Here is a 14,054-nt window from a genome sequence, read left to right as displayed (position 1 = left end):
TTTATATTCCTTCAATGTAAGAAAAAGAACAGCAGCACCTGGCATCGGGAACTGAACTGACACTTACCCTGAAGGCTTCAGTGCTGTTAGGAACTAGCCGTCGTGTTCCCTCGTGAAACATAACAATCTGACGGAACACCGACATCAAAGTCACTCTGTGATCACGATGAAGTGGGACAACAGACAAGATCACTTAATAATCTTCTCTACACACAGATAAAAGCAAGGCCACTGTGCAAACAACAAAAATATCCAACTTCCTCCTCTACCAACAAGTAAAACTGTTGCTTTTTTACCAGTTACAGATTTAGCCTTGCAATTTCCCTCCCTTGTCCTACATAAGATGTATTATGATACCCAATCTTATAATTACCCCCACTTTCTGACAGCATCCAAAGCAGAACAAATCTCCATTTCCTTGAACCCTCTCCCTAAATCACCTAATACAAGCCCAGATCCTAGCAGAAGCCATTTCTAACACTCTGTCATTGAAATGACCCACAGCTCCCCAAGGTGTGTGTTCTCCCTCTTTACAATGAGTAATAAACCCAACTTTCTGACTATAGGTGTGCTCCTGGTGGTCTTTTGGCTGGATAGTATTGACAAATGAATGCCCCTCACCAGAGCTCACAATCTAGGGGCAGATTCTCTATCGGCCACAATAATTTCTCCATTCACCTAACCTCTTCTGAACCTCCTTGTGCCTACTTCAAGAGTATAGTCCTTCAACAAAAGATCCTCTTTGTTCTTTGCTCTAGGCCTGAAGAGCAATGCTACTGCCATTCCCATTCCATCTCTCCTCTCATCTTCTTAAAACAGGAGAGGAAGAAAATCTAATTATGAAACTTGATTCTTAACAGAAGCTCTCCCTTTGTCAACACCGCCCTCCCCAAAGGAGTAATTCATGGTGTTCCTTTTTCTCTTAGCTGATTTTTCTTCCTCACTTTCAGTGTCACTTATTTTCCTCCTTCAGTCTGACCTCCCCTTTTCATTCTCAGCTCTCTGATCAAACTTATTTTACTGTTCAGGAATATAAAGTTCTTCAGCTTTCTTTTCCACCCGCAGCACACGTGATAAACACACCTACAAACCCTTTTGCACATCCTCTTTAGCTTTGCCCTCTCTCCTGCACCTTCCAACATTGTTCTAACTACAATCCTCCCCTTGCCTAACCTCTGTGGCCCCATAGCTTGCCTTTGCTTCAAATCACTCTTTGCCCTATAACCTACTCCAACCCAGTCACACATATCCAGTTAGAGCCCTGGCCCTAAATTGCATACCCAATCCCAGGCCTTACCCAGGCCAGTCTCTATCCCGCCGCCCTAACTGGCCCTTACCTCCACGAGCCCTGTCCGGTCCCGGATGCCGGCTCTCCTCACAGCCAATTGGGCCTTGAGCCCAGACCTCATAGCTAATCCCCGGCCACCTCCCAGCACCGCTTCCATCCCGCCCCCTTACTCTCGTCAGCGCGGCACCTTTCCCCGCCTCCTGCCCCGCCCCTCGCCCAGTGCCATCCAGTCCGCGATCCCGGCCGAGCCCTCAGCCAATCCGCGCTCTGAATCCAGACCCGCGGCAAGCCCCGCCCAGGCCCCGCCCCCTCGTCCGAATCCCGCCCCACCAGGCCCTCGACCCACGCGGACTCGAGCCCCGGGAGGCGCGGTTGTCGCGGGAGGGAGGTGAGTGGGGCGCGAGGCGGGCGCTCCGCAGCGGAGAGACGGGTGCGGTCCGGCGAGCAGAGTCCGAGGAGCGCTGCCGGGAGGGAGGGAAGTCGGCTGGGGCCAGTACCTGGAGCCGCGCGCCGGGCGGGCTGGGAGAAGAGCCCGGGCCGGATTTCCTTCAGGACTCGGACTCGCCCTCGAGCCGATGCTCGAGCCAGGGCCTGGGCCCCTGACCCCCCGCCCTGGCGGGCCGCGGGGGTGGCTGCAGAGGGTCCGCGCTGGAATGACAGTTTCCTCTGGAGAGTGTGTCACCTAGGTGACTGGCCTTCTAGTGTGGGACCCCAGGACCCGGGTCATCGTCTGCCCCTTTGCAGTATTGGCATTTTGAAAACAGTGTGGGAAGGTAACACCGACTCCAGTTCATCCATAACCTGGATTTTTAATTTAAAAAAGGGAAACAAAGGCTGTTAACTTTGGCACGTAAGTGAAGCTTAGTGGAATCCGTTGTTTTTAGATAAAAGAAACGCAGTGCCGTCAGCCTTTGGAGTGCGAGCCCCGCCGAGCACAGCAGTCATTCCTGCGTCCTGCCGGCTCCGCTGCTGCGCGAGGGAGAGTCGGGGCGGCTTGCTCACCCACAGCAGGCTGCAGGTCCGCCATTGGAAAGCTTCAGCTCACGTTGTGCTGAGAGCTGATTCCTGCACGCTTCAACCAGTGAGCCCTACTCCTTCCCTCTGGAGAAGTGTCTTGTACCTGTCCTCCCGGACGCAAAGCGCTTGTAAGTTGCTCATTTGGATGTAAGTCGAGAGTTCAAACTTCTTACAACTCATTTTGACTGCTTTGCTTACCTGTGAGCTCTGAATTCTGCCTGCATCAATTCACCAAACTTCTCAGCTTCAGGTCACCCCCAGATGTGCCACGCATCCCTTCTGTATCTTCATTTTAAACAGTCTACTCCGATGATAATAAATAGGCAGATTTTCTATTGATCATGCATATTTGAATATGGAGTGTTTCTTCTGTATATTTGCTGTAATCACGTTTACTAGGTCACCCTGATTCACAATTGCCTAATTTTCTTCAGACAACATTGTTTTTAAGGAGAAACTAGAGAAATTAAAAAGTGAAAATATTATTTAGAATTAAAAGCCATATACCTTTGGATTATCTCCAACTTTTCAATGGCATCCAAATTTATTTAGTTTATTGGTGAATATACACCTGGAATGTTAATTGCTTTAGAAAAGTGCTACTCAAAAAGTGTTTATTTGAAGTACAGAAGAAAAATAGCTTCAGAGGTTCTAAATCTGTATCTGTCAGCCTGCTGAGATTTCCTTGGAGCCATTTTTCCACTGATGCCCGCACAGTTCCTTCCACAATGAGATTACCTAGTGAGAGAGTAATGAGTGAGAAGGAAAGAGAGCCTAGATCCTAGTGTTGAGGAATTCCGTCATTTCATGGCAGGGCGGGGGAGAGAATGGAGGAAACTGTGGGATTATGGTACTTCAAGAGCCGAGGAAACGTGTATTTCTTGGTGGAGACAGGGCTTGTCCAGCAGTATCTAAAGCTGCAGATTGCTCAAGGAAAATGAGAATTGCAAAATGTCCACTGGATTTAACAATGTGAAGGTCAAAATTGACTTGAGCGAGAGCTGCCTCTATGGACTAAAGGGGAAAAAAGTCAGATTGCACCAGGTTGAGTATAGATTGAGGACAAGGAGACAGCTAATAAAATGATGCCTTTTTCAAAGTTTTGCTTTTGAGAGAAAGTAAGTGACAAGGAAAGTTTTGATTTGAAGAGGAGATGAGCAACAGGGAGGAGAAGGTAGAGTCAAGAATTTTATTTTTTGTGTATTTGTATTTTTGTTTTGTTTTTGTTGTTTTTTTAACTGGAAGAAACTTGAGCAAGCAAAGCTGACTACACAGGAGAAAAGGTAATAATGAGTGGAGCAAGGTCCCTGCAGAGGTGGGAGGAATGAGATCTGAGTGTGGGAGAGGGGATGATGCTTTTGTAGGAGGGCTGCTTCCTTTGTTGTAATGGGAACGAAGAAAAAGGGATATTTCAGGTTTGGTGTTTACCATGGGAGAGTTCCCATCTGATGGCTTCTGTTTTCTCTGTGATAGGAAGCAAGCTCATCTGCTTAAACTAAAGAGGGTTTTAGGTTACAATACTCATTGTGGACTATGAGAGAGAATATTGCCTGTCCTCTTAGGGTTTTCAACCGGTCCTGAGAATTATAGTGACATAAGACAGATTAACAGGAGAAAAGCACACAAGTTTAATATAAATTCTACACGACACAGAAGATCTCATAAGGAAATGAAGACCCAAAGGAGTGGCCAAACCAAATGCTTTTATACCAGGTTGAACCAAGAGAGACAATTATGAAAAAGTAACTAAAATATATGAGGAGGCTAAAGGAAGATAGGGATTATTTTAACAAGGTCTGTTTGTACAGAATTCTCTCAGCTTCGACCCCTGACCCCCGTCTAAGAATGTTTCTTTCCTCCTGGTACAGGGAGGGCGTCTTTCACGTGGGAATTTCATCTCTCGTTTTCAGGAAGAAAGGGGGAGATCAGATCGCCCTTCTTGCTTCTGTTGTTTTTCAAGTGCCTTTAGCTCAAAATAGTCCTTAGGCCAGAGTGGCATATTTTGGGATGGCATATTCTGCCATCCTTCACCTATGAAATATAGTAGAAATGCTAGAGAGTGTTGGGGGTCAGTTTGAGATTAATGACCATGAATTTGTGGTGAAACCAGTCCTATCCTGCATGACTTTCTCTGACAGTCCACAGCTTCATGGACCATAGGAAGCACAGACACTGTAGTTAAGTTCATCCAGAGCTAGAGTTTTACAGACAGATGAAAAGACAGACAAGGCGGGTTAGGGCATTGTCAAAAACGTTACGGAGGTGGTGGAACTGGTATCTAAACTGGAAAATAGAGGAAGGTGAGGGCTGATTGGGAAAAGGAGAGGCAGCCTCCTAGAGATCTTGATGATATTGAAGAACAGCAATAGTTGGAATAATTAAGTAAATTGAAAGGATAGATAGTTTCTGGTCAACGAGCAGACTGCTTCAGTTAATTACTTTGGAATTAGACCAGATTGAGGTAATGGCAAGGTGCAGGGTATGACTGTAGGAGAGAGTGACTAAGGTGGAATGGAGGAGAAGAGCAGTGGACGTGGGGATGTGTCAGTTGTTGGAAGGGTTATCTCTGAAGACATTAAAATCACCTGGGATGATACTCTGAGTTGAGAAGAAAGCTGTATGCCTAATGACACAATCCTTAATGAATGACGGGGTTATCGACAGGTCAAGAGATAACATCAGTGAGGCAGATGAGAGGAGTAATAGTCTGGCCATGGTAAATGGACAGCAAGAAAGAGGTAGGTGGGGCATCTAAGAACAAAAGCCAACACTGAGGAATATAGAAGTGGTATCTTCAGGGAACAATAAGGTTTGAGTTAAAGCAAGAACACTCTGAGAACATAAAGATATAATGGAATTTGCTGATTATGGTGCAGTTGTTCCAAAAGACACTGGAAGGTTTGGAGAGTGGAAGAGAAGTGAAGAGCTGGGTCAGTTGCCAGGTAGTACATTGCATTATGGAGGTAGTGTGCTGTAGACGACAGAGGAGAAGATGTGCACTTTAGGCTTTGGAATTTCTAGATGAAAACAGGTGGATTTAGTGTCAGCTCCCCAAGGAGAATGGCCTGGTGGCCAGAGGGCATGGCTCACCCAACCTGGGGTGAAATTTCCCAAGAGCTGCAGTCTAAGATCACCCATGACCAGCCAGTGACTTAGTACCTTCTGAGATTACCTTCAAACCAACGATCTGTTTATTCATCTGTTTTGGAAAATGGGGAAACTGAGGCTCAGCAAGAGTCAGTGACTTGTCCAAGGAGAGAAACGTGTTTTTAGTATTAAGGATAAGGATTAGAATCCAGGTATCCTGATGCCTAGTCCTGTTTATTCCCCTAGTTTATCTCAAGAAGGAAGAAGAGGTTTCTCTTAGAAGAGGTTTCTCTCATTTGTCTACTTGCAAGAAAGCAGTTTGCTTAAATAGCTAAGAAATTAGGCTGAACTTAAATAAATGGACATTTATTTGCCTAAAAAATATATATTGTCAAAAATACATATTGATATATATATTTATAAATATATAATCAAATAACTTCATGATACTGAATGAAGATTGTTCAGTATAGTTCCTGGTGTTTGGTAATACCTTTCCTTAAAACTATTTTTACTGCCTAACCAGCTTAATATTTGATTCCTGAACAGGACAGTTAATGATATAACAAGAGGCATGTCTTGATTTAAGAAAACCTGGGCTTTGACTTGAAAGACATAAAACCATAAGGGGTAATTATTTACTTTACCAAAGAAATCAATATTTCATAAAAGCACTCTTATAAACAGTCCACTTAAATCATTCATTTATAATGAGTTTATGTATTCATTCAGTCGTTTAACACTTCTATTTATCAAGTGTCTAATATGCGCCAGAGAACACAGTGGTGAACTAAACACACCAGGCCCCTGCTCGTGGAACTTACATTATAAATTATCGAATGAACGAATGAGTGGCCAGCCAAACAAACAAACAAAAAAGTGCTTTGGAGAGAATTAAAATAGGCTGATGAGATGTAGAATGGCTAAGAGGCTGTCATTTAAGCTGAGGTTTTATTGACAAGGTCAGGATTTTATATTTCACTTTTTCAGAAACATCCAGTATATTCCTTTTCATATCCAGTACTTTCTGAAACCTTAATATTTTGGTGACTTAAAGAGATTCATAGCTAGCTTCAGTGGTCCCTTTGAATCCATAGAGTATGTCTCTTTTTCTAGAGTTTGATTATTAGAGATAGAGGAAATGCGATCCATGGATAGAATATTCTCAGAGTAAAACCTTATGAGAAGTTTCTGTTTGCCTGAATCTTTTTTGAAAGCTGAGTTTTCTTCCACTTCTAAGTGGCGGTACATTCTATGTACAAGCAATACGTTCTCTTGCTTTGATCTCCCTCCATTTACTCATGATTGATGATTTCCTTACAGGTAGAGAAGTGATTCAGAATGCATGCCTGTTATGTAACTGGAATCTATTGAATTGGCTTCCTAGCTATCTATGGAATTGTTGAGGGAAGTAGCATTTGAGAAAATAACCTAAGATTCATTCATATATTCTTTATATTTATCAAGGGTGTAGGGCTGGAAGACAAATCCTCTACCCAGTGGGTCCTTCTGGCTGGGGTACGAATTAAATTGACATGAGAAAGAATAACAGGAGAAAATCAAACAAAGCTTTATATAACATGTATACATGGGAGAGACCCAGGAAAAACTGAGTAGCTCGCCAAAATGGTGGAGGCTTTTATCTTAAATACCATCTTCAGCTAGAGACAAAGGAGGATGTTGGGTTGGGGGGAGTCAGCTATGGGAGATTACCAGAAAAGCACAGTCAAGAAGAGTAAGGTTGTTATGCAGATTTAAGTCCTGCCTTCCACGTTGATAAGAGTTTTTAGAGATAAGGTCATCCCCCCTTCTTCCTGGTACAAAGAAGGAGATACTTTTATAAACGGAGATTTCCCTTACAAACGTAAATGTCTCTTACAGAGAATAACTTCTACTTTTACTTGGTTTTCAGAGCTTTTCCTATGTCTGCTTGTATTAAAAGTAACCAGCCCAAAATAATCTTCACGCCAGAGACACATTTTGGGGTGGCCAATTCTGATGCCCCACAAGGGCTTACTCTAATCCTTTTCAAATAATTTTCTAAATAATCTGTTTCTAACAACTTCAATTTGCTGTTACAAATTGTGCTTTTACTAGTGACTGTTATCCAGACGATTCTAAAATTTGAGTAGTTCTTAGATTGAAATATTCTGAATTTTATAGCTGCAAGAAATGGAACTTTTACTTACTGTAGCTTAATGCTATTGACTAAATAGAACCTTATTTTTTAAATTTGCAATATCCTTACAGAGCTCTAGTTTAAAATGACATATGCATAAATTTGTATAAGATAAGGAGTATTCTATTAGAATGATTAGAATGATTCTAGTGATGAGATTACATCATAGAAAACTCAGCTATCAAAAATTTGTGTATATATTTTATATACACAAAAAATTGTGTATATAGTGTATATAGCTTCTGATCTATCAGCTAGCTACAGTGTCTGATAGTGATATAAGTATCACAGGTTTACTCCCTTTAAAAATTTTTCTTTTATCCTGTAGCATGTTTTTGGCCCAGAGGAGACTCTGCTCCCTTGGCAGTAGAACTAAATTCCTGAAGACAATTTATTCTTCAAAAATCCTCGGACTCTCTACTTCTGCTGTAGGTATTGCTTAATCCCTTACAGATTAAATATTGTACATATTCTTCGATATGTCAAAAAAAAGATGCAATTTATCAGATACTTTATAAGTATTTTATTGGAGGGAATATTTCTGTTTTATAAGCTGAAGTCATCTCTTTCATTGGCCAGATCTGACATTCGCTGAGCAACTGCTTGCCTGTCTCTTTATCAGGCATACTGCTAGGCATTGTGTATTCATTATCTCATTTTATCTTTACAAATCTCTTCAAGTTATGAATTGTTATCTTCCTGTTTTACGAAGGAGAAAGTGGAAGCTTAGATAGGTTTAGTAACTTGCCCAAGGTGACACAGCTTGTAAGTGGCATAACCAAAATAGTACACTCACCCCTGTCTAGTTCGGTCATGGCTGGCTCTGTCTACTCAAGAAAAGATATTGCAGTGGCTATAAGTGCAGGCCCCGTAACTTCCAGTTTATGGGAAAGACGGCAGATTGAGGGCCAGGTTATGTGACGTGGAAAAAGAAACAAATTCAGAATGTGGGTCATAACCACAAGATAGGTAACTGACCCAGTTTCTTCAACAAATCAGTGTCATGGGGAAAACGTGGGAGGGGGTGTTTCAGAGGGCTGCTCCAGGATGAAAAGAAACCTAAGAACCACAACCACCAGCACGATGTGTGGACCTTGTTGAGGGACTTGATCCAATCAATCAACGTGTAAAAAGATATTTTTAAAGACGACCAGAGAAATACGAATGTGGATTGGGTATTAGATGATACCAAAGAATTATTGTTAATTAATGTGATAATGACATGGAAGTTACATAATACTTTTTAGAGCTATCTGCCAAGTATATAGGGGTAAAATGACTTAAGGTCTCGGATTTGCTTTAAAACTACTCAGCAATAAAAAGATAAAAAGTAAAAGGGAAGAGATTAAGCAAAAGAGGCAAAATCTTGATAATTATGAATCTGGGTAACGTGTATATGAGTGTTTTATATTATGTTGAATCGTATGAAATTGTCCTTTTTGTAGATCAAAAAAATGGGTGAATATTGGCAGTTTCAAATTGTTCAACCTAATTCTAGTCTCTCAACTTTTATGTAGGTTTGAAATTTTCATAAAAACCATCATCAATTTCTTCCTTTATATGTAGACACTATGATTTCTACCCCTTAAATATCTTGAGTTGTATCTCCTCTTTATTACCACCGTGACTACCTTCGTTCAGGCCCTCCTCCAGACAGAGAAGTTGATTGAAACCAAGGAAGTGGGTGCAATCACCTAGGGTGATCACATAAGGCCATGGTACTAAATTAAGGCTGCTTGTGTGCAGATTTATTATCTGCAGAGCTCTGTTAGAATGTACATGCCCAGGACCCATCCTAAGAGAATCTGATTCGATAAGTTTGGAGTGTATTTTGAAAAATCTTTCCGGGTGATTCTGATGTACATCCCAGGTAAAAACTACTGTGGTGTATTATTCAAATCTGCAGATTATTTGGGATAGAGTTCAACCCTTTCCATCTTTAACAACCACATCAGAAAAGTCCCTACTTTGCTGTTTATCAGAGGCTTTGCAGTTAAATAGTCACACAGATAAATAAGTATTCTTCCTGCTGTTAGGCAAATGATAAAAGCAGACTGATCAGTGGTATCAAGAGTAGTGGTGATAAGTTTAAATCAAGAAAGACTTAATAGGGGCCGGCCCGGTGGCGCAAGCGGTTGGGTGGGCGCGCTCCGCTGCGGCGGCCCGGGGTTCGCTGGTTCGGATCCGGGCGCGCACCGACGCACCGCTTGGTAAGCCATGCTGTGGCGGCGTCCCATATAAAGTGGAGGAAGATGGGCACCGATGTTAGCCCAGGGCCGTCTTCCTCAGCAAAAAAAAAAAAAAGAGGAGGATTGGCGGATGTTAGCTCAGGGCTGATCTCCTCACAAAAAAAAAAAAAAAAAGAAAGACTTAATAGAACCAGCCAGACTACTTACTGTCAACCTGTTTTTTCACTAGAAAGTTATTCTCATCCACAACATCATTAATATTGAAACTTACCATAAAAGTTACCTCTGAGGAAGGAAATATAATGGGGGATGGGCTGCCCTTTATCTGGATCATTTGCTTTGTTTACAAAAAACATTTTTATTGCTTCTGTAATTTTAAATAAATAATATTTTAAATGTTAAGGAAAAAAATTACTGCTATATAGCAAGAAAAGAAACAAGAGGGACCCAGGATGAAAATCACTACCTGTCCCCTATTTTAGCACCTAGATCTTAAAGGCTTAGAAACTGGGAGATAAAATTTATATTATCCTCTGGTGCCAGAAAGCCAGAGAATGAATTAATAGATAGATGAGAGAGAGCCAGACAGAGAGAGATGGAAGGAAGGAAGGGAGGGAGGAAGCAAGGAAAGAAGGAAGGAGTAATTGTTGATGAGAGGTCTCATGGAGCACCAACTCCTGCTACCTAACAATGTCACCGTTTGTTAGTCTAGTCTTCATTTAAAGTTTAGCCATTCAGATTACAGTTTGTAGCCCATTGGTTTTCTACTCTTCTTCCATTAATCTGTTGTCTGCATATCCTCAAAATAGCCTTCCTAAATAGGCCTTCTCAGGGAAACTATTCTTATGATACTGTAATGGTGGATACATGTAACACATTTCTCAAAACTCATAGAACATAAAACACCAAGAGTGAAAGACAATGTAAACTATGGACTCTGGGTGATAATGATGTGACAGTGTTGGTTCATCTTTTGGAACAAACAGACCACTCTGATGGGGGATGTTGTTGGTTGGGGAGGCTGTAGGGGTGGCAAGGGGATAAATGGGAACTCTCTGTACTTTCTGCTCAATTTTGCTAATAAGCTAAAACTGCTCTAAAAAAAAATCTATTAATTTTTAAAAAAAAAAAAGGATTTCTAAAATTACATGCCCACCAGAGAAGCACAAAACATTTATTTTATAGCAACTAAAACAAAAACTTTCCCTTCTCCTTCAGTCTGTCCTTCCCTAAAGAAATCACAGCCCTCTTTTCTGATGTGAAAACATTATCTGTTGAACGTTTAGTCCATACCCAACATCTGCTTACCCTATTTGGTGTAAAGTTACAGTCATTCGTCCTTAACAGTGGAGATGCCTTCTAAGAAATGTGTCATTAGGCGATTTTGTTGTGCGAACATCAGAGTGTACTTACACAAACCTAGATGGTATAGCCTACTACACACCTAGGATATTTGATACTAATCTTATGTGACCACTGTCCTATATGTGGTCTTTCATTGACCAGAACGTCATTTTACAGTGCACGACTGTACTCTTCCTTTCTGTATCTGAGAGAATCTTTTCCACTTTTTGAGTGGGCACTAGTTTTTTAGTATATGGTAGGTACCAAAAACTCTGCTTTTCCACTATAGATTTAGTTTATTTAATCATCATAACAATTGCATGGAGTATGTGTTCATCTTCCTTTTTTAACAAATGAGGAAACTGAGTTTCAGAGAAGTCAAGTAACGTGCCTACTGTAACACAGTAGTTTTGTTATTTAATTTCAAACTAAGATCTATGTGGCTTGAAAGCTCTTTGCATTAAACAACCTTGGAAATTTTAATTAGAATGTAGGTGTGTATTACGGAGCACAGAGCTTGGCAAGTCTGTGAGGGATTGTGCACAGGCTTGCCCCGGGTCTTGCTTTACATCTCTTTTTGGTATAAGTGCCCAGGAGAAAATGCCTATCTGTCAGTCTCAAATGCAAATTTGCATGAGTTATCCTGATTGGTTTGGGGGCTGGGGGGAAGGCAAATGAGATTATGTAGTCTAGACAGCCAAAAGAGCTCACCCTGTGAGCATGGGTGGGGGCTGTAAACTCACTCACCAGCTACTAGCTTACTCATGAGGTCTTTGCTTAACCCAATTTTCAAAGATAATAAATCAGACTTTTTTTCTTGACCTGACTCTCTTTCCTGGTATTCTAGGTATGTATTTACTTATTCTATCAGCTCTCGGGTTTAGGGAAACTCTTATTTCCAATGTTAAAAAACAAAATTCATCTGAGTCCATTTTAAAGATCTTATTGGCTTTATTCAGTGATTCATGAATCAGGCATCATCCAATCTAGCAGATAGAAAGGAGCTCTGAGGAGCTGTACAAAATGAAAGACTTTTATAGACAGAAGGGAGCTGGAACAAGGGAGTTATAGTAGCAAAAAGCAGATTGGTTATGGCATGGTCACCTTCCTTTAGGGGATGGCAGGGGTCCATCAGACAGATGACCTCACTAGTGCTGATCAGGTGATTCCTGATTGGCTGGTTTAAGTTTCCATTTCTGGGAGAGACCAAAAGTGTACTTAAGTGAAGTCTCAGTTTGGCAACGTGGGGCTTGGCATAAGTGACTCCATTTTGTGCCTCTTTTCTTGTTTTTAATACCAATAAGCTTGTTTCTCTAAAGGTATTGTTAAAAGATAATTTTCACAAAAAGGCAAAACCGTGACTCAAACAAATATCAAAATGAACGTGTGTTAAAGATTTTTATTTTATTCATATAATATGAGATAACAAAGCAAAAGTTATAACCAATTCAAGGAAAATTTGAAAGGCACAAATTTGTATGCAGTAAAGGAACTGAATTGTAAATAAAGACAAAACTGGTTTTTCCACAAGGTGGAGGGAAGTCAATCAATACTCTAGAACCAGAGTTTGCATGCCTATCAGTTACCTTCAGTTTACAAAGGTGCAAAATAGCTCAAAGACCAGTGCTAGCCCTGCTACAATCAGCCTTGTAAGGGTATGCTCTAGCCACTGCATCGTTTTCCATTAAGGTACACATTTTTTCCTACAGTATATTCTCTCTCAGAGGGGATCCAGATTTCTTCCCTTTCACTCATTTGTTTAGTCAACAAACATCAAATAGCTACCACATATCAGGAAGAAGTAATTATAAAATAAAACAACTAAATATGTATTGCTTAAAAGTTCCAGGTAAATATGTGTGCCTTTGAGTTCATTATGATTGGATTTTTCCCTTGTTTATCTCTAAGTTTACCGTCCCTACTTTGCATTTCCACTTCTGAGTTTTCCTTTCAGTTCTTCTACCATTACAGGAACATTCTATTATTTTCCTATGCCATCCAGTGGCAAAAGAATGTAATTTGTCTGTTTTTTTGAATATATAGTCACACCTTGGAAAACATCTAGAATCTATGAGATAATTCTGTTAATGTCTGCTTGCTTGAGGAGCATTTTGTCCAAAGGGAGAAAGAGGACGTGATTTCAGAATACCTTGGAAGCTCGTTTTTTTTATTTTAAAGAATTTCTTATTTTTAATAGACTTGATCTTTTTAGAACATGGGTTCAGAGGAAAACTAAGCAGTTCCCATATATCCTCTGCCCCTACATATGCATAGCCTTCCCCATTATCAACATCCCCCACCAGACTCATACATTTGTTACAAACAATGAAACTACATTGACACATCATTGTCACCCAAAATCCATAGTTTACATTAGAGTTCACCCTTGGTGGTATACATTCTATGGGTTTTGGCAAATGTATAATGACATGAATTCACCTGTATGGTATCATACAGAATAGGTTCACTGCCCTAAAAATCCTCTGTCTTCTACCTATTCATCCCTCCTTCTCGCTACTCCTGGAAACCACTGATACTTTTATTGTCTCCATGATTTTGCCTTTTCTAGAATGTGTATAGGTAGAATCGTAAAGTATGTAGCCTTTTCGGATTCACTTCTTTCACTTAGTAATGTGCATTTAATGTTCCTCCATGTCTTCTCAAGGCTTGATAGCTCGTTTCTTTTTAGCGCTGGATAATATTCCGTTGTCTGGATGTACTACAGCTTATTTATCCATTCACCTACTGAAGGACATCTGGGTTCTTCCAAGTTTTGGCAGTTATGGATAGAGCTGCTGTAAACATCCATGTATAGGGTTTTATATGGACATAATTTTTCAGCTCCTTTGGGTAAAATACCAAGGAGAGTGATTGCTAGATTGTACAGTAAGAGTAACTTTAGTTTTATAGGAAACTACCCTGGCGGCTTTTTAAAATCAGCTATATAAAG

The 14,054-nt window shown here is 40.8% G+C and overlaps 1 protein-coding gene across 8 annotated transcripts in view; it reads left to right on the top strand.

Moving 5' to 3' along the window:
- The first annotated feature begins 1,591 nt into the window (after window positions 1-1,591).
- Window positions 1,592-14,054, top strand: part of KYAT3 (kynurenine aminotransferase 3) — a 63,191-nt gene continuing 50,728 nt past the window's right edge. Inside the window, exons 1-3 of one of the 8 annotated variants that reach the window (XM_058538452.1) lie at window positions 1,592-1,676; window positions 2,173-2,452; window positions 7,900-7,999. In XM_058538452.1, coding sequence (XP_058394435.1) covers window positions 7,901-7,999 — 99 coding nt within the window. In that variant the 5' untranslated portion in view covers window positions 1,592-1,676; window positions 2,173-2,452; window position 7,900. Of the gene's footprint in view, window positions 1,677-1,700; window positions 1,719-1,798; window positions 2,453-7,899; window positions 8,000-14,054 lie in introns of those variants that run through there. The other 7 variants (XM_058538445.1, XM_058538448.1, XM_058538453.1 and 4 more) reach the window with 7 other exon arrangements.

Source organism: Diceros bicornis, chromosome 4 (genome assembly GCF_020826845.1).
Source record: "Diceros bicornis minor isolate mBicDic1 chromosome 4, mDicBic1.mat.cur, whole genome shotgun sequence".
In the NCBI taxonomy this organism is placed as follows: Eukaryota; Metazoa; Chordata; class Mammalia; order Perissodactyla; family Rhinocerotidae; genus Diceros; species Diceros bicornis.
Note: the sequence above shows the minus strand (reverse complement) of the source record. Positions and strands in the feature narration are given on the sequence as shown.